The sequence below is a fragment of the Podarcis cretensis genome (genome assembly GCF_951804945.1).
Source record: "Podarcis cretensis genome assembly, chromosome: 2".
Lineage (NCBI taxonomy): Eukaryota > Metazoa > Chordata > Lepidosauria > Squamata > Lacertidae > Podarcis > Podarcis cretensis.
In genome coordinates, this window is record NC_137171.1 from 40,104,833 (window position 1) to 40,126,619 (window position 21,787).

The 21,787-nt window shown below is 39.3% G+C and overlaps 1 protein-coding gene and 1 long non-coding RNA gene across 2 annotated transcripts in view; one reads left to right on the forward strand and one right to left on the reverse strand.

Moving 5' to 3' along the window:
• LOC307210429 overlaps positions 1-21,787 on the reverse strand; it is a 963,897-nt gene that overhangs the window by 579,035 nt on the left and 363,075 nt on the right. The window lies entirely within an intron of this gene.
• Positions 1-21,787, forward strand: part of COX10 (cytochrome c oxidase assembly factor heme A:farnesyltransferase COX10) — a 91,649-nt gene that overhangs the window by 55,322 nt on the left and 14,540 nt on the right. Inside the window, exon 5 of the mRNA XM_079966259.1 lies at positions 805-875. Within this exon, the coding sequence (XP_079822385.1) occupies positions 805-875 (71 nt within the window). The remainder of the gene's footprint in view (positions 1-804; positions 876-21,787) is intronic.

Here is a 21,787-nt window from a genome sequence, read left to right on the forward strand (position 1 = left end):
AGATCCTTTCTATTACTGGAATTGGTCACAAAGTCATACTAGAAGCTCATATAAATACTTAGTTTCATGAAAAGAGGTTGCCGTTCACTGAAGTTTGGCAATTACTGAATACGTTACTGATTACCTCTGTGTGATTTACATGTTTGAATAAAACACCAGTCTCTGTAGTGCTGTGTCTTGCTTTATAAGGGTGGTATTGGAGGGACTCACTGTACCACAAAACTTATCCGACAGGCAGTGTTTAAAGTTCCATTGAGCTGCCATGTTAAATAATTCCACATGGCTTCTTTTTTAACTGCTATCCGTGCACTCTGTTGCATGCATTTGCAGTTGTCGGAATTGATTGATTGTAGGGTGGGTCATAAGTTTCCAAAGTTGGGTGATCTTGAAAACATTTATAACATTAATCTTTAAAAGTAGGAGCATGTGATTAGCAAGGATTGTTTGTTCAGTGGTTTTTTTTTAAGAAAAGGTGGGGGACAGAAGGAAGAAGACGGTTGTTTTCATAATATACATGCATCATCAAAGTCTTGCCAAACTTGTCAAAGATAGAACTTGAAGGACCTGTTTAAATTATGTTTGTCCTACGGGTAGGGCCCCCCCCTTTTTAAGGAAAAGCCAAAAGTTTTAATGTAGACTTGCTTTCAAAATCAATGTAAAATTTGCTGTTTCAGTTGTGCTTGGGAATTTTCTGAAATGAAGACCAAAGCACCTGCAAAAACAGCCTGTTCTTTAGCTCGGATGGTCTTTTGCATCCCTTAAAGTCATCTTTCTTCTTTCCCTTTCTCTCTCTTTTTTTGGCAGTTCTTTGAGGTTCCTTTTGACTCTAATATGAACAGGACAAAAAACAGACCCCTGGTGCGAGGACAAATCAGGTAAGGCTACACACACCTGCTCTCCAAAATGAGTAATAAATCTCATTGTTCTTTTTATATATTTCCCAGCCTACTGCCCTTCCTTACGTTTAGATAAGCAAATATGTCAACTTCAGAACAAAAGACTGTGAAAGCGTTGCCATTTTGTGCTTTGAAGATTCTGAAAGCTTACAATGCCACATGGAAAACATATTGGCTTGCCCTCTCATCATATTCAGCAAGGGCTTTTATAGATGTAGAAATTAAGAATCGCAAGATTCCAGGTGTTCCTGTGTAATATCATAGACAATTGTGAAGCATGTACCGTATTTGTAGAAGCGAGTGGCTCTGCCAAGAAAATCATTCTGGATCTCCCACAATAATTCTTTAAAAAGAACAACAAACGTTTCTAAAGTCTTTAAAAGGTCCAAGTTAGCCTTCTATTTGATTTTCCTTTGAGCAAAAGGGACAGGATGGAACTTGTGAGTTTGATACATGACAGGTCACTTGCCCACCATTACTTCCCACCTTGCCCACCTTCTACCACCACATTTCTTGCCAAGAATTCCAAAGCCTGCATTGCAGTCAGAATAACTTGCATGGACTTAAATATGTTTTTTTTCTAGTTTGTTTAATCCGTTTCAGACAAAGAGGCCATGTTTCCTTGATGCAGAATTTGGATGTATTTATTTATTTATTTAAAATGAATGTTAGTTTAAATTCATGATTAACAGCTTTCCATCTAAATTGAAGGTCAGACATTAAAAATGATAAATTATTATGTTCATTGTAAAAATTACATTACAAAATAACATGCACACAAAAAAGAAAACTAAGTAGAAAGACGTTCTGGAGAAATAAATTTGTTCTAGTCTATCAGTTCCAGCACTTCCTGCCATGCAGCATAGTTTAGTTCCAGTATCTGACAAAGGAACCTCACTGCTCTGCAATAATTTAGTTTAAGCTCATTATTTCTATCAGCTTATACATTAAGACAACATTCAAGTTGTATATAAATAATACATTATTATTTAAGTTAACTACAGGATATACTACAAGTGCAGATAATATTGTTGGGATGCAGTTTAGTATCATTTTTAGCTACTTTTACTGTATTTCTTTGATGAAAGTCCTCTCCTGCCCTCACCGTGCTTACTAGGCAGTTTTTAGAATTGCTAGTTCTGCTGCTTCTGCAACAGGATGGTAGCACAATAAGCATAGTTTTATTTTTAAAAATTATAGTTGTAAACCACTTAGAAAAAGTATACAAATTTTTAAATAATAACCACTATGTTAAGTGTTGTGTAGTACAGCAGCAATAACTAAGGGCAAATACCTAGTCTGTTTATGAGGAAAATGCAAGAATATTGAGAAGACTTCAAATGTTATAAAAAAGTTGCATTCAAAGGCTTATTGGAAAATGAGAATTGGCCTTATTAAAACATGGGTGAATCTCTTTCATGGCAGGCATGTTTTAAACTCAGATCAAATTCTATATATAATTTTGTAAGACAAGCTATGTCGTTTTTAACACCATCGCTTAATTTGTCACTGTGAACTCCCTACAGAAAATCTGTAGTTCCCAGCATGGACACAGTAAAAAAAACCCTACAGGTGGTTTTTCCCCCCATCTATGTCTGATAGATGAAATATATATAATATAAAAATTGCAATTCCCATATTGTGAATTGCAGATTCTCCTAAGAGAGTTCACATTGACAAAGAAGGTCCATACGCAAAACGTTTTGCACCAAATACTGTTAATACAGAGTTGCGGGGGGGGGGGGGGGAGGGAAGGATTGGCCAAGGCATGTTTTTAAAGGAAGTTACCACAGAATCACAATCAAACAGATTAGAACCGTTGTGGAAAAACAGGACATCCTAGGGAAGATCCATTATCCCAGAGTGTCTAAGGGCATGTCAGTCATTTTAACAACTTGGCTTGTCTCACAAACAGGAGCCAAAGCAGCCTAATATGACAACAGCTAGAAGTGCTTGGGAAAATGCCCCTTCTGGCACCTTCTGGAACAGGGTTTTGCCCTACATTCTCTCCATATCCTAATACCACCACTTATCACACTTAGTGATGGAGCTCCTTTGTATATTTCTATTTTTTTGTTTCACTGTAACATCTGACCTTTGTATTTTCTGAAAATAATTAGATGATTGGGTTTGCTATTTTTTATTAGATCTAGAAAAAAACACACTAAACATTATATATCTGAAATGCCCATTCTTTCATTCTGTATAAATCGTTACCAGTTTGTATTTCTTACTTTTTCCCCTTCATGACAAATCATAAAGCAGGAATCAAACTTCTTATGATGTTTTACAAGAAGAATTCTGAAACATGTGTCACCTTTTGTGCATGCTCTCTGCTCCATGTATACATGCAAATAAAAGGCAGTATCCCATGGGGCTCCTGTTTGAACAGAAACTTAAAGCAACCTTGATTTCTGTTTGTATATCTGTTCAGTTTTGTATAGGATTGGATTCCAACTTAACGAAGGTTGGGGAGCACTACACCTTATTTGCAAACTTGAAGCTAAAGCCTGTATTCATAAACTATTCAACAAACAATTTTCATATAGCATTTCCATGATTTGTGCCAAGGATTATTTATAACAAAATTATGTTTTCCCTTAGGCATCTGTGAACAGTTGGTCCTATTTATTTCTGTGTTTTATCCATCATCTTTGGAGGATTGAAAAAAAGTGATGGATGAAATTACATGAAAATTGAAACAAAATAGTAAAGCAAGCCCTGGGGGTAAACTCACTCTCATTGTAAATAGAGTACTTCGGTAAACTTGTTCTGATTTGTTCTGTAAGATGGTGCTAATTACAGATTTCTAAGTTCAGTTAATTTTATTTTAAAAACATCATGGGGAATATTCTAATGAGAACATCTGTTGAGCACATAGTGAGCCAAAAACTAGGCTGAGCCAAAATTCAATTGAATGGAGGTATCTTGAATTTGCTTAGGTCGGTGTGTGTGTAAACTTTAAACTCCTCCTCCTTTCTCACCCCCAAGTAAAATTAAAGCTTTTCCCCCACATCTGTGCTGTATTCAGAGCAGCGCCGTACTTTACGTGAAAAACCTGTTCGATATATACAACAGTGTTTCCCACAGAAAATACTAGAAGGCATAAAGGGTACAGAATTCCCATGTTGGGCCAGAGTGATATGAACACAAGTGTTTAAGTGCACGTCTGTTTCTCCACAGTTCACCTATTTGCTGTGGGAAACATTGGTATGTACATAGGATTGGGTTTTCCATATAAAAAAAATTCTCAGCGTTTTTGTATCCTAAACGCTGTTTGGCTATGTTTATCACCAGCACAGAGGAAGAACAAACAATCATTTAGGTTAAATAATCAGTGACACAAGTTTCCAGAGGCATACATTTAAGTCATGGCGATTTCATTTGGTCAAAACCATATTCACCAAACTTGAAACTTTATTATACTCTCTTCTCTGCCCTTTGTGGTCATTGTGGGGACTCCAAGGCAATCACTCATCGATCTATCTATCCAACTGTCAACACCTAATTTAATGTTCTTTAAAGTGTCACTTAACCTTGAATGATGTTGGCCTAAGTCCTTATAGACTTCAAGCTAGACGTCAACTGGCATCATTTCTTCAGCTAGCCAAAACAACGCACTTTGAGAGCTGCAATCTTCTGCTATGTATTTTCCCAGAGTTCAAACTTTTCTAGTTAAACTGAGTGTTAATCAAAACATCAGGAAAATGGGCAAATTGCATTTAAAAGGCTGGTGTCTTACACCATTCCAAAAATATTTGGGGCATGTAAAAAGAGTTCTGGAGCATCTTCAAGAGTGTTCTTGTTTTGATGATACATTTGACTCATATCAAATTTAGTTTTTGGTCTATTCTATTCTCATCATCTTAATTTAACCCATTGGTGCAATAAATCTTGAAGTCACCTACTCACAGAGGAAATGCTCTTTTACACAAATTTTACACAGGCTACTTAACAGCAAAAACCACTGCCAGCAAAGCTGGTAACTAAAAATCATGGATGTACAGAAGATCTGCAGCTGACTTCTTATATATCTTTTGATTCTATCTTCAAATCAGCAAACAATGAGCCCTTTGCCGTGGGCTTACTTCCTCCAGATGTTCATATTTATTCATCTCCTTTAGAGATTTCTGGATACCTTTTTATTAAGAAAAAAAACAACCCTCCAGTTTTAGGGAACTCCCTTTTAGGTATTTTTCCTTCCTTTCACTTTGCTTTGGTTGTATTTCTATAGGATTTTATTGATACATGTAAAGGGTATTGTGCTCATATGTACTTTATCTGAGCAAAGCCAATTCAAATAAGCTATATCAACCCAAAGATTGAAATAGCCCAGTCTGCATTTCCCTGTTGTGACAGTTTTCAAGGTCTTCAATCTAGATATTCCTTCCTCCTCACAAAACTTCAGTTCTCTTTCAGTGTGAATGATTCTGAAAACAGCTATAGCTTGTTTATATAGCCAAATGCCCAGGGAGCATTCTGTGATTTGGGTGTTTTTACTTACGCTCCAAATCTAGCCCTGCTGTGTATGGGTTGCAACTAACAAAGTCATTGTGTGAGCAGAATGACTTCAGCTTACACACCATAACTTCCCCTTTTTCTCCATCTTTCCACCACCCCTCAAACATGCCTGTTGCTCTCTCCCAGATCTGCTCTGGGGTTTACACCAGCCTTCCTGGAGGCAACTCAGCAGCCAGAGCATTAACAAGAGCAGGAAGGTGTGAACACACAGCACTGCTTCTAGCTGCCAGTTTTTAAATGATTGTTTAATTTAAAGTGTTTCTTTTGACCTTACAAAGCCCTATGCAGCCCATGGCCCTACTACCTAAAGGGCCACCTCTTCCCATATGAAAGACAGACACAGGCCTTCTCTATAGTAACTCCCTTCTCTAGAAAACTCTCCATGATAAAAGAAAGGCATGCCTGGCACCAACTTCACTCTAATTATGCAGTAGATAAAAATGTTTTTATTCATTCCAGTCGTTCCGGACAGCTTTATGATACTGATGCTGCAGTTCTTCAATCCGGGCTTTACTGTGTGTTTTTATAAATGTTACTGCACTGAGACTGCTCATTGTTATAACATGTTTTATTGTATATGAGAGAGAGAGAGAAAGAGAGAGAGAGAGAGAGAGAATGAATATCACTTGGAGACTTTTTAGTATTATGTGATTTTTTTTAAAAAAAAAATCACTACTAAGGCCCTGGTCCACACAAGGAAATGAGGAATGAGAGGGTGGACAGCAAAGCAAGGTCAAGTAAAATTAAGAGATTTAAAAACTATTAAGCAATTTATCAATGCTTTTAAATAAAGGAAGTTCTTAAAGTTACAGTTCTTTTACAAGGTCTGCCTCTGCAGATTCTGACTGTATAGAATAGCAGCAACTTCACGGTGGTGGTGGCAGTTCTGCCTGTCTTGCACTCCCTATAGGTACCCCCTTCTCCCCCACCCTGCCCATCAGATCCAGGAGCAGAGCAGATGACAGTGCCCAGGCCAGGAGGACAGGGCAGCTTCTGCCCCACAGTCAGAAAGCTGACTTGATGATGGTAAAAGAAATCAGAGTAAACACAGCATTCTCCTTTGCACCTATCCATCATTTCAACATGCCTATATGTCTCCTTTCACCTGTCACACACTTTAAAATTCCTGTTGGGGGAAAACCAACAACTTGATTCCTTTGTTGTTATATTTTCACTTATTTGGCAATAACAAAAGTTAAAACTTTCTCAAATCAGACGTTTTTGAAAGATGCACACCCTACATTCTAACCGTAACAGAAGCCCTTATTTGTAGTTAAATTATGATGTATTACATTTTTGTGCATTTTGTTATAATATAATCTGAGCCTTTTCACACTTAATAAGGGACCAGTGCTCTAAACCATGTTAGGTTGAAGGTTATCATCTTAAATTGACTCTCATACTATCCAAAAACCAGGAAAGCTTAGTTGTTGCTCTTCATTTCATTTCATGATCTGCATTGGTTTCATTTGCTATATTAGGCACTTATAGGAAGCTCCTTCAGGATAGAAGAAAAATTCAACAAGAAAATAACAATTAATGGTAAAATCTGATATTTTTTGCCTGCCAGTGGAACTGACATCATTGGCAGAATGAACTCCCCCAAATTTAGTCTTATTTATATATTTTTAAATTGTATATTGCTTTAGCATGAAAAATATTAAAGTGGTTTACAGCAAATTATCAGTAGAAAAGACTTTATGACCTGAAAATAGAGACAATGCACTTACTTTTGTAACCCAAGAAAATCTTTAATAATAATTGTGTTTTTAAGTGGTTTACAGCTATAAAAACAAAACAGTGCAATAATACAATAAAGCCATCAAAAAGTTAAAAACATATCTCAATTAATCATTGTGGAAGGGTGTACTCTTAATTGCCTGCATAGACCTGGAGGAATAGAAAAGTCTGTTGGTGGAGTACTCCACAGGACTGAACCAATGACACTGAAGGGATGCCCTTAAATGCATGTGAATTCGCAAAAGACTGTAGTAGAGCGGTAGAGCAGTAGAGTTCTTCTTTGCATGCAAAAGGTTCCAAGTTCAATCCCCAGCATCTAAAGGTAGGGCTTGAAGATACTATTGTCTGAAATCTTAGAGAGCCACCACTGGTCAGTGTGAACATTACTGAGCAACAAGGACCAGTGTTCTGATTCAATATGATGCAGCTTCTTACGTTTCAAATATTACTGGTTTCTTAAAAATTTGTTACTGGATAACTGGCTCAGAACTGAAGTTGCAAATGCTTTTGTTTAACGTGATGTGGGGAGGAAGAGATGTTCCCGTCTGAAAACAACATAGTTCTAAAGCGACACCACAGCAGTGTTCTTTTCAAATAATGTTTATCCTGGAGGTATGCAACTTTTAATATAACTGTATGAAAACAAGTGTGTTCTTTCCTGCTGAGTTCCTTTTCTTCCATGCATTTCCTCTGAAGAGTGGGAAGCTAGCATTGCCTGAGTGTTGTAAACAAGAAATTTTAATAAGGCTGTTTTATATTTTGACATGTCCAATTACTCGTGAAAATGTTGCCCTTGCATTTTAAGCAGCAGGACGCTTATTCACTCCCCTGCTTCAGATAGCTACATTTACAGGCAATGAAGGAAAAATCCTTAAGGCTAGAACACAGTTTAAAGAGAAAAAACCCACATCAAAGGATGAACTAATGGATTGCTGTAATGCTTACTATCTTGCTTTCCCAAAGGGAATAGGAATGGCAGTAGCTATGTATCCATACACAGTGTTGATTACATCCTTTATCGTCAATGAGAGTTCCTGTTTTATGTTCATAAACAGAACCTGATAACTGTTTTTAAGATACATGTGTGTGGCTGGGTGTGGATTTGTGTTTGTATGTGTATTTCTTTGATTCCCCATGCAAGATACAAAATTATTGCACTTTAAATGGAAACGGCAGTAGTTGCCAGCTACTCAGCTCACTGTTTCAGTTGGTTGTGCTGTGTGAAAAAACTCTGCAGCAGCACAGTAGAGACATTCCTTTATAAGCAGTTCTGTTTGTTAAATAGAAATCCCGCGGAAACATTTGACCCCTCACGCCTTGCTGCTTTTCAATTCAGCTGTGAGGCCTTTGCCATGGAATTATTTATCAGGGCCTTTAATTGCATGTGGGACAGTTGATAAATTTGAGTGCATTGTGCATCACATCACGTTAGGAAACATCCCAGATGCTCATGTATAAGCCAGGAGTCATGGTGCATTTGAGTAAATAGCCCTCCATCTGCTTCTGAGGACCACTGCTGAGTAGCGATATGCACTCCTAATGGAGTTGTCTTAGCCTCCTGTGTCAGCTGCACAGTAGGAGGTAGGGCCCAGTTCGTTTGAAGGAGTACAGCGATTGTATACTATAATCCTTCTGATTGTGACCTCCAATATGAACAGACCTTTGGGGATGTACCATTTATGCCAATTCCATTTTTTTTTTCTTTTAAAAAAAGAAATAATGGCAGATAACTTCCTTTTCTTCTGAACTAGCCATGGGGAAGTATAGTCTGTTGTGGCACAGAACCAAAATAATTAGCTAGTATGGTAGACATGCAAATACCCAGTGGCCTTGATATCCAAGCCCCTTGCAAATCTAATCTGGATGAACATACATCTGTGGTGAAAGTGTACGGGAGTAGAAAGGCACAGAGTACTGGCAGAACATTTCATTTATACTTGTTAGCTTAGATTACTATATAGTTCCGTAGGATTTTCAGCAAAACACACTGCCCACTTTTATTGCTGAAACACAGTCACTAAACAATTCAGTTTTCCAGAAAGTCAAGTCCTAATAATTACAGAGGCAAACCTTCCCCCCAGATGGTTGAGCTGTTTCTTAAATGCAGTATGTGACAATTTGTCACCAGGAGGTCCTCCCAGGGATAGTGAAACACTTCAGTTGAACTGTCTGTGTTTTCAGCACCGGGGAGAATTCCAAGTGGCAAGAAAGACTGTTGCCTGCAATATCCCCAGGATACATCCTGTAAGTGGGTTTTGGGAGCCTCCAAGAAGAACTGAAGACTTGTTGTTGTTGTTTAGTCGTTTAGTCGTGTCCGACTCTTCGTGACCCCATGGAACGCCAGGCACTCCTGTCCTCCACTGCCCCCCGCAGCTTGGTCAGACTCATGCTGGTAACCTCGAGAACACTGTCCAACCATCTCGTCCTCTGTCGCCCCCTTCTCCTTGTGCCCTCCATCTTTCCCAACATCAGGGTCTTCTCCAGGGAGTCTTCTCTTCTCATGAGGTGGCCAAAGTACTGGAGCCTCAGCTTCACAATCTGTCCTTCCAGTGAGCACTCAGGGCTGATTTCCTTCAGAATGGAGAGGTTTGATCTTCTTGCAGTCCATGGGACTCTCAAGAGTCTCCTCCAGCACCATAATTCAAAAGCATCAATTCTTCTGATTCTTCTGAAGACCAGAGCCAAGGAAATAGGGATAAGCAACTAGGATAAGCTGTCTCATTTGAACATTGTCTTTATTTCTGCCCTTGTTCATAGCTACCCATAGAAATCTGCCTATATGCATTGTTCAGATGAGAATGTAGGTGTGTTGCTACTGCAGAGGTGTGTATCTAAAAGCAGAGTGTAACTAATAGTGGGAAAAACACATCAAGAGTGATGTTTCTTATGGGCTACCAGATTATTTTTTATAAAGAATATATCCACCCTGCCTTGTGAAGCAATACATCTTGTCTCTGGGATAAGCCTGCCATTTTCTCAGTGTTTAGCCCTTATGGAGTCTGTCAAATTTATTCAGATTTGTGTTTGTACATTTTGTTTTAAGACAATCCAACTCCCTAGCACTCAGTTCTGTTTTTAATAGTGGGGCCTTATCTTACTTAACCACAGCAGCCCCGTTATTCAACATGTGCCAAGTAGTTTCAGAAATGACACCACTCAGCAAGTCCATTACCGAACTGCCAGGGATAGTAAATGGCTTGCACCTTGAGTTCTGTTTACAGTAAGTCACGTAAAAAGTGCATTTCTTCTATAAATGGTTGAGTTTATAAGGCCTTTAAACAAGGGACAGCTTACACATTATCAACTTGGCAAGTCAGATACCAGAGCTTACACTTTAATTAGGCATTTCTAGAATAGCCGTTGCTGCACAGTTTGCATTCCAGAGGCTAAGATACACAAAGAGCCCTCTCACACATTTTATTGGAATCTTCTTGATAAAGTCACAGTGAATATTGTGCTATAAATCCTGCTGAAAGGGGACCCTGGGCCTTTTCCTGTCCGTGCAGTGGAATTTGGGTTTTAACTTATTTGCTCGTTTGCCTTCATTATGAATTTCTAATGGCCTGCTCAGTTCAAGGTTTTCTGCATAAGAATTTAAGAGGGTCTGCAGCTATTACTGTGAACCTGAAGATGGTGATAGGCCAGCCTTTGGCTTCAAAAGTTAGTGTGCTGTATGCAGACACTATTAGAACCTAAATGGAAAAGGGTAGCAGAGGAAGCAAAACTATTGGGAAGCAGAAAGAAGCATTCAAACCCAAAACAATAATTGGTATTTTTATACATTTAAAACAGATGATGGGCAGCTTTGAATATTATAATGTTACAGTAACAAGTGGGGCCTGCTATACACTTTCTTGGTGAAGTGCTTCTGTTCCTTGTTTCAGCCAAGCAGCTATGATTTTTCCATTCACCCTCATTTTTTTCTCTCTCTCCAGCAGTCAAGTCAGCATTTTTTACTTCCTAAGTACACTCAGTTACCATTGGCCTATTTTAGAGATCGTCTCCCTCACCCCAATTCGGGGAGGTTTTTTTTCATTTAAAAAATGAACCCCACAATGTGTACTTCTGCAAGTCTTGGTCTTCCCACTGTAATTTCCCTCATGTGTATGGATGGTACCATTTTGGCCACATAAGGATAGGCAGTCAGAGAATGCATTTGCAAATAGTATATGTAGGTTGTTAGGTTAGTAATAATGGATGAATATAAGGCTGGCATATACATGCTGCCAGAGAATATCCTTGGCAGCAGAAAGCAGCATGCAGTCTGGGGCCTGAGAGGGAAGAGAATTGGCCTTTGGCAGACTCCCCCCACCCTACCCCAAGGAATCCTTTTGGCAGGGAGGGGAAACTTCCTTTTGACACAAAAGGGGTGAAGTAAAATTGACCTTCTGAGAAACTTCAGAACCATTTGCACTCAGATCTTATTTCAATACAGTACAGTGGTACCTCGGGTTACATATGCTTCAGGTTACATACGCTTCAGGTTACAGACTCTGCTATCCCAGAAATAGTGCTTCAGGTTAAGAACTTTGCTTCAGGATGAGAACAGAAATCGTGCTCCGGCGGCACAGCAGCAGCAGGAGGCCCCATTAGCTAAAGTGGTGCTTCAGGTTAAGAACGGACCTCCAGAACAAATTAAGTACTTAACCCGAGGTACCACTGTAATGCAATCAAACTCAGCTTTAAGTAAAATGGGTTGTGATGGTGTCTTTTAGCATTGGATCATACTTACAGCCAACATTGAGATAAAGTAGAAGAAGCACTTTCCTTCTACCATACAGATGCAATAGCTCTGTATTTTGACTACGTAAGGATTGCACACTTGGAAAATGGTTTGCTCTGAGCTGCACTCAGACCTAATTCATATGATTCTTCCCTTGCTTTTTCAAGGAGGAGTATCACACAATTGGCAGTTTGCCCAAGGGGTTGGTTCACTGCACACTATCTGTACTGGGGAGGGAAGGTCCTCAGGCTACTATTCCCACCACACTTTCACCTCACACATGTGTGAACTGGGGCTTCCTTATACAGTAGCATAGGTTCTAGTGATAGCTTTTGGGAGGGGTGTAGGATTGAAAGCTAACGTTGGTGTACAGATTAGAAGAGCAGTTCTTTCTGTTCCATCATTCCAATCCTTAAATTTCTTTGTAGTCTTATGTTCACTCACTATCCTAATAAAAAAAATTCGTGAAAATGTATTGGTCCAGCACTGAATTATGTAAGCATGAAAAATAGACTGGTCTGTTTTCAGAAAACAAAGTGACTACTTTAAACCTAGCTGATTTGTTTATAGTGCTGCTCAAGTCACTAATTCTGGGCAGAGGAGATGGAACATCTGCAACTCACATTGGTTAGGATCTGGGAAAGCTAATTGCCTCCAAATTGGTTAAAATACAGTGTCAATTACATTTTCAAACAACAGCTTCTATACTCTCTGTTGACAGCAAAGCTGGGGTGCCATGCATTGAGCTCTTTTCTTGCTTCAAAAAAAGTGAATTCACACAGCTATGTGATATTTTACCACAGCCAATATTTATTCCTTTGCAAATAAGTAGACTTGCTGGCAACTGAAGTAACATAGCTTGGAGTAGAAATGCCATCTCGAGGCTCCAAGGGACAGTTTGCTTCTCCAAACCTTTTCATTCAGATTGGATCACTTAAAAAAAATCAAGGTCATTTAAATAATTGTGTGGGTTGTTTGTTTTTTTAAAAAGATTCTAGGTATTTGATGAATGTATTTCCTGAAAAACATGCATACTGATAGGTTGCTGAAACACAGGTTAACTATTTGTACAATAACCAATATAATACATAATGATTTATTTATAATACTTTATGTCAGAAATCTGATTTAAGAGATTTGAGTGTTGAGTTTAGTATCCTTTGTTAAATTAATAATTTTTCTCTAGCCAGATTATTTTAAAGATGCTATATCATTAGTATACTAGACAATTTTTAAACATGCCTGCTAAACATGTCTATACATTAGACATTCCTTATCTCAGCACAGCAGACGAATGACTGGGAAGGAGTAAAGCTACCACAGTATCCTCTTTGGTAGTCTGCACATGTGCTGTTTCATGCTAAGTCATATTTGGCTTATTGTTATGTGCCATCCATGAATTGTCTGCTAGTTAACAGAAATGCACCATAGTGTTGGGATATTCAGCCTACTGTCCATGCTCCATCTCTCTCCAACAATCAAGATCAATCAAGACCACCTTCGAGTTATTACTGATGAGTCTGGATTGCCATGTAGACAAAAAGAGATATTAGCAGCTCAAGAGTGCTTCTTTTCTAAGCCTGTGCACATCAAAGACAACTCTGCCTTTTCAGACAATTGGTTGTTAAATCCTTTTATCAGGAGATAAAATATTATGATGACCGTCAAAATTCCTTACTTAAGTGCTTTTAAGCATGGAGCCATTTATTACATCCCTATGGAGTTTTAGGAGCTCCACTTTACCACTTGGTAGAACTAGCCCCCTTCTCAGCTAGAAGGATGTATGCAATTATCAATATCTTTGTTGCATGTTTGTACTATTTCGGGAGTTTACAACCCAGCTTAAATTTTTTAGCAAAAGCAGACGTAGTTATTTAGAGATAGTTATGTAGACATAGTTTAGAGGGATATTCTTCTGAATTTCCTCATTATCCCTGCCCCCTCCCCACCACCCAAGCAGTTTTCAAAATTATATATTCACACACTACTTTCAGGTATTCCACAGGCTGCCTATGACATTTTTTTCCTACAGTGTAAGGTCTGATTGAACTCTAACCCAAAATATATTCCAAAATATTTTTTTCATGTGGTTATGAATATTTGCAGCCAGCATGAAGTAGTTGCTGGTAAAGTACAATGAAAGAAGGGGAACATTGTCCTAAAAGAGAAATCAAAGGGGGAAAGAGTTGCTTGAGATACTTTTTCTAGCTGTCCTCAATCTCTTATCAGTTTTATAAGTGTGTTTTACCTCTTCTGCATTTAATACATTAGTAACTCAAAAGTCCGTACAGATTACAACAATGGCAGATTTGGGGTTCTTACAATCGCCTGGTGGCTTGAAGCCAAATATTATAGCTGAGATGCTCAGTATTCTGCCAAGAACTTGCATAGAGGGCTTTCTGCTACATCTTGCCCTTCTTGACCTGGCACCAACTACTATGTTGAGAAGATTAATACAACTCTAGATGTCCAAGAGCAGGCATACCCCTAATTTATTTATTTCTAACATAGAGAGAGAGTTAAATAATTCATGGGAAAGAGTTGACAGGATTTCTTATTTTTGTCCCTCCCTCCAAGGGCAGCACCATCTCTCAGGCTTTAGGCATGAGTGGCCGAGAGGAACTCCTTCTCCCAATACCCTGGATTGATGGGAGGAAGCCTGAGTTCTCAATTAAAGCTGTAATTTAGTTTTGCATTTCAATTTTAAAACCAAACAGCCTCCAGTCTTTTTCATGAGTCATGAACCTTTTTGCATGAGCGAGTGAGGAAATAAGTGAATATGCATATTAGTATTTTTTCTTCCTCATATAATGCCCACTTTGTTTGCTTAAATGAGTGCCCTTTTACTTCATTACACTGTTGGTTAATGTAATTCTGTGTCTTTGCGAGAGCAGATCCCATCATCAGTTTTCCTGATTGTTCATAAGCGCTTGAAAGCCAGGGAAAGATGGTGACAAAAAGTGCGACACCAGCTTTCCTGCTTTTAAAGGCTGTAATTGATACTGCCTCTGTGTCCCCCATCAAGGAAGAAAAGGTAGCTTTAGCAATAAATCTGTAATCCTTGTGCTTATAGCTTTTTTCCTCCCTTTTAATTAGAAGATATATCTCATTAGACAAGAAGGAAATTTCTGATTAAAACCAGTAATTGAATGTAAAAACATATTTTTCTCTATCTGTGTTTAAGCGTTTTGTAGGTGACAAGCACCACATACAGCTTCATTAAATGATTACATAATGTGCAATTTTACAACGGTTTTGATTTAAAGCTTTGGGTCTATTTGTTGAATGGCTGGTGGTCACACACAGATTGGCTGTTGATCTGTTGTAATTCTGACACTATTTGCCTATAACAAGAGTTAGTTTATGGGCTTCAGGTTTTTGTTTATTTTTCTTCAAAACAAACAAACAAAAAGTCTTCCACAAAACAGCTACTGGTATGAGGCATATTTCTTCCAGATTTAGTTTCACTTTTATTATTTTTATTACTAGATTATTCATCCCTTCTGAAAATACTAGTAAATGTGGTTTGCATTACTCCAGATGTAAATATAACTGCCTCAAAAGATGTGCTGAGCAAGTTGCTGTGTGCTTTCAGCACTGAGGAATTGCCAGGATTTGATTATTTGTGGTGACGCCTTAATTTGTTATGAATGCTGCCTTCATTGTAATTTTCAAGTTAGTCCAAACCTTGTGGAGGCAAGCAGATACATCTGTGTGTGAAGACAGGCTAATGCCAACCTACCACATGGGAATTGTGGGAAAGTAAAGATGACGATGGCTAGGTTTGAACCATGTCATGGTTAGTGTTGCTCCACCTCTAGTTAATGACTCATTCTTTTGCTCAGAATTAAGATCTCCCCATGCTTTTCTCTCGTGTTTGGTTGCTTCTTCCTGGTTCTTCGCATAAGTTGATGTATTGTATTATCAGTTTGTTGTACTGATTATGTTGTTGGTATTGGTTTGCAGATACTCTGAATGTCTTTTCAAAGCACATTGACTCAAGTGGATTTTGCTTTATTTTATTTTATTTTTCCCCATTGTGCACACATGTTCACACTACAACCACAAAGCTGAAAATAAATAAAGGGGAAGCCTTCTCCGTCAAAAGTTTTAACTTTACACAAACCCCACCCCACACCCAGCATAAACTAATGTGACTTTGCATATATCACAGTACAGTCTCAATGTAAAGGGGAGAGAGCAACTTCAGATACACAAAAATATAAATGAAATAAAGAATACAGATGTACTTCAGGCCCCACAAAACCTGCAAGTGTTTCAATATCTCAAATATAAGCATTTCCTATCTGAAAACCATGGAGGAAAAGCAGGAAAAACACACTGGACCTTAAAATGTAAAACTCTAACCATGAAACTCTGCAGTTCAGGGAAACATTTCCCCCACTCAGCAGCACCAGAGATGACCTTCCAACCACATGGGTGATATAGTATTCCTCAAGACAGTAGGTTCAGGTATGTTAGATTCATGCACGCTGGGAACTTGTGGTGGCAGACTTGTGATAACACCACAGTAGTGCATCCACATGTGGTACTGGCACAAAGAGTTTCAATAGTCAGACCGAGTGCCTGCCAGCAGAACTTATCTCCAGGGGTCCAAGAGGCAGTTTTAATTTTTATAAAAGAAAGGATATAGGTGCCTACTGGAAGGGATTGTTATTTGCTAGCAAAATGGCCATAGATACCAGGTGTTTGTTCTTTTAAAAGGTAGTTGTATTCACTTGGTGGGATAATCAGTACCAGGCAATGCACAAGAGCCATTTGTGTTGTAAATTAATGAGTGACAGAGTACTGCCCGGGTTGCATTTTGATATGGGAAAGATTACCCTAGCATATCCAAAAGTACTCCTATATTGTTTTCTACCAAAGGTTGAGACTGGCAAGGTTCTCCCTCTCAGTCCATTCCACCTCCTTGTGGATGCCTATCTCCCTCTGAAATTTGAACAATTCTGTTACTTCAGGAAGTGTTTCCTTGTATTGTAGGCGAGTATTCTATATGGCTTAGGTGGCAAAGACCCTGATGTTACTAACTGTAATTGTGCAAAATCATAAAAGCCATAAATTTTGAAAATTAGTGGTCATTGTATATTTGCTTTAAGTCTTTAAATAGCCTTCCTTGGTCATGAGGACTGGTGAATTATAAAAAAAGTTTAGATAATAAAATTCCGGAGTTGGATGTGTGGGTGAACATCTGCTCATAGATCAGGGCTTTCACATCTCCCTCTTCCCAGTGTAGACCCCTGAGGGGGACTTTAAAAATGTTATTGAGAATTAGAAGACCCTCCAGAGTGATGCTGAGTGTGGTAAGAAGTGGAAATATGGGGGGAACCCCCATGGAAATGGACATGCTTTTCTCTCACAAATGCCTTTAGGTTCAAGTACTGAAACATACATACATCTGAAATAATACGATAACTATATGACTTCTAAAAGTAAAGGCATCAGTTATCTGTAGAAATTACTGAAGTTTCACCATCCATGAACCTGCTGTGGAGAAGGTGTCCAGAGCACTAGAGCAACTGCATACTTAATGCATTGAGAGCACCTCAAAGATGCAGGTCTTTGCTTTCAGTAGAGGTCACAATGGTACCTTGGGAAAAGTTGTTTCTAAAGATCTTGGAGCTTTCAAAACTTGTCCACAACACCATTCTGCAAGTGTGAACAGTACAGTGGTGTGGTAATTATGCCCAAATATCCCCTACAGATGTACTTAATGTGGTTTAGCTTTGCTTACGTGAATGTAGCTGAAACTGTAGGAGGGACCCAGCCTTTCAAGTCTGAACAGCATTATATGAGACAATGTTGACAAGGGGGGAAATAGGCTTGTGAAGTCTGTTTGCATTTATAACTAATTGAAGGTTATATGCCTAACACTTCTGCCTCAGAAACCAATATGTGAATACATTGCTCAAATGAATCATCAAATTGAAAACCTTTCCAGCATCATTACGGCTTCTATCTTTCATTCATGTTCTGTCTTCACAACAACTTGTTTGGTGATTCTGCCTTTCCTAATCAGTGCAGTGTTGACATTTTAAAAAACGTGCTCACAATGACTCTTTTTATTACAATAAACTGTTTTGACAGTGTTGTACGCAGATGAAATTCCTGTCTTGGGGAGCATCCATCTCACCTTTACTGTCATGCTCCCACTTACCTGTTGGTGCAGAACATAATGAAAGCAAAGTTAATTTAAAATTGTTCCCATTGTCAGCAGCAACAATGAAACTATGGCTTTGGGGAGAAAAGTGTTTCATTGCTGGTGTACCTGCAACCGAAAAGTACAGTGGTACCTCCGGGTGCGAACTTAATCCATTCCGGAGGTCTGTTCGTAACCAGAAACCGCTCGTAACATGAGGCACTCTTTCCCTAATGGTGCCTCCTGCTGCTGCCGCGCCACCGGAGTGCAATTTCCGCTCGCATCCCAGGGCAAAGTTCGCAACGAGGGGCATCTACTTCCGGGTTAGTGGAGCACGTAACCCAAAGAATTCGTAAGGGGGACAGCTCGCAACACGAGGTACCACTGGAAGGAAGGAAGGAAGGAAGGAAGGAAGGAAGGAAGGAAGGAAGGAAGGCTGATTAAATGCAAATGTGTAGACTAGCATTGCCAGCTGGTTAAGGGCATTTGCCTGGTTGATGCCTATTTTGTCTCATTGCGGATAGCTGTCTCAATGCATGTGTTAAAGAGTATGCCATGGACTACTATAGAATATGAATACAGTCTCAGGGTTGTTCTCTTGCCTGTTGGGTAGGAGTCTAGATAAAGAACAGGTTTTTGTTTTGTTTTTTACTGTTGTTTTACCCTTATGCTCTTTCTTTTTAGTTTTTTTAAAAAATTATTTTATAGAAGCTGCCGTGGGAACTGGAAAAATGAGCTAAGACCATGTTAGATAAAATAAAATATTTATACGGGCATTTGTTAGCAACATGGGGGAAATTCATCCTTAATGTACCGTCTGCTGCCACATATTAGAGTTTGGGTGATCTGTGTAGTTACCTGAAGCCTACGCAATTATGCCTTCCTGGACATTTTACCTTTCAATCCTTTCCGCACTTACCTGGGTGTAAGTCCCATCAAACTCATTGCAGCATTCTTCTGAGGAGACATTTGTGATGTTGTTGCTATCAGTTCTCCCAAGGTGGGGCAGAGTGCCTGATTTTCTGAAAGTGCTGTCCTTCACTTTGAGTTTACTTCAGTTTGGGATAAGCTGCCTTGAACATGTCTACAATTAAGAGTCCATTTTGGAACAAGGTGGTGTGCAGCCAAGTTGCTATGTACGGTGCTTGATTCAACATACCATTTCTTCCATTTGGAGGCTCAGGGCTGTGCTGCCAAATGAAATAGCAGTGCTCAAGCACAAAGCTCTGGCATTTTGTCTCTCACAAATGGGCCCCTTATGCTGCTGGTGTTGTCACTCCTGTTCAGATGGAGGTATACATGTACCCATTAGTGAGATTCCATTATTTATTATAATAAAATAATAATCAAAATTCCATAATATTGGAAGGTTGAATTGCACAAGCATTTTCTTGAATGCACTTAGGAGTTCAACGACCGTGTGCGTGCATGCATGCTTACATCTCCATTTATGCAGCAGAGAAAGTGTAATAAGGGCTGAGAAGTTAATCAATGCCTGTTTTTAGGCTTCATTTATGGATGTCCAATCTGTAGCTCCCTCAACCTCCAATTCATTTCTTAATTATGTTTGTAAAGAACAGCGGAAGCCTGTTTTCACCAACTGTGTTGTCTGCCAGTTCCTATAGATCGATTTTTTCTTTCTTTCATGGCACAGTGAGAGCAGCTGAGCAATACATTGTGATGGACCTGGATAAATTCAGAAATAAGTCCATGATCATGTTGCTATTCAGCACTGGAAGACAGTATTTAGCTGTCTCAAAACAATAAAATATAAACACAGTTTAACCAGTTCATTGTAACAAAAGCCCTTGATTCAAAGGATTTATAGTCTCACATGAATTAGGTGCCAAAAAATAGCCTCTGTGGTTTTGGTTTGGTTTTGTAATACCGACTGCTGTCCACTGCTCAGGATGAGTAGAGTTCCATATGAATGCATAGCAATTGTGCAGGGCATGTATACTTGAATCTTACTCACAAGCGATTGCCTTCCCACCAAAGCTATCATTGAATGCTTCTTTCCCAGACTGACAGACAATTTTTGGGAAGCCCTGCTGTGTCAGTGGCAGCTTGATCTAAATGAGCAGGAAAGCAGCCTTTTTATTTCACTGTCCTGCAGTCCCTGTTGATGGCATGAGGTTAGAGGGGCTCTGCCCCAGCCAAACGCTATTAGAGACAAATGTCAGTGAGCTTTGGACGGAAAAAGCTCTCTGATTATTCACTCCATTCAGGTGTATCTTTCCCCAGTAAGCTTTTAGTCACTCCCACTGCCGGCGAGATGTAATCCTTGCAGAGCCAAGGGGGAGGCATGTTGCATATTCCTTAAGATTACATGGTGTACCAAATAATACACAGACAGTGGCTCTTCGCTATGCAAAGGTCATGGGCTTCCTTGACACAGGTTGCTTCTCCTTCCTGCCATAATGTGATGGTGATTAAAATAATAGTAATAATAATAGGCAGCATCTTTTTAAACTAAACTGGCTGTGCAGAAGCAGAGGCCTAAGAAAGTGGTTCCCATAGCTCTGGTTCCATTTTATTACCATTTTATTTTTGTACCCTGTCCTTCAGCAGGTTCCTATTATGCCTCCCATGCATCATTTTCCACAGTCACTTCTTGGTATATTGTGTTGAATAGGAGCTGAATGAGCAGGGCTGGGAAAGACCTTTACCCGAGACCTCAAAGATCCACTGCCAGCCCGAATAGACCAGTGGCATATGTTCATAATTTGATTTCTGGAATAGTGCCTCTTTGTTGTCCACTATGCAGGCAACAGAAAGCAGCTCTCAAGGTAGACACACTGGATACTGCTATGGCTTTGGGTATGTTCTGTGTTCTAAAATGTGCAGCTGTTTCTCTGTGCTTCCTTTCTTGAAGTGCAGTTTAAAAAATGTAGGGTGGCATATGCTGCACTCTGGCTCATCTGTATGTAGCCTATGTTAGGGCCCTGGCTTGGTAACTGTGAAAAGCAAGTGAAATAACCTGTTCTGTAAAGTAACAATATTCTCTGTCTTCAGCAGAAGTTGGTTGTGTGCCCTTGGGCACACTTGAGGTGGTGGTTCAGAGCACTGCCAAAGACAAGGCAGCTGTGCAAATTTTCATTGAATTTACTTGTTTTGTGAATATGAGCTGGCTTTGACAGCCTTTTGCCTTACAGGGTGGTACATCAAGCACACCACGTATATCCTGTTCATACCTCATCAAAGTTCTCTCCTAACTCCCGATTACACCCATACATACACACACACACACACACACACCCCTAGTGATTTTAGAAATGGATAAAACACACCAGCTGGATCATCAGGTCCCAGGCTATGTCTGCAAACAGGAAAAAAAAAATCTGCTTATGACTTGTCAACAGAGCAGATGTTACACTAAGGGAAATGGAACATATTGTCTCCCATGGGATCTGTCACTGTCACACAGGTACTCTTCAGAGTGTGACTGCATTGAATTTCCAAGGGCGGGTGGGGGAAACGTGCCCCTGTTTTTCTATTGCACATTGTGGGGAAAAAGTCTCCCCTTATGGAATTAAATATTGCAGAGTCAATACTGCAGAATATTGTTTCCTGGATGAAAGAAGCCTTTCCAAATTCCAGATGCAAACATCTAGTCCATGTAGAAAGTGCTTCAAATTTTAAATCTCCCTAGCATGAACATGGCTTTTAGGCCTTTAGCTGTACTTCACCTATTGCAATAGCAAAGGATATTTGCACATTACGGCTTCTGGGGTCAAATTAGTAATATGG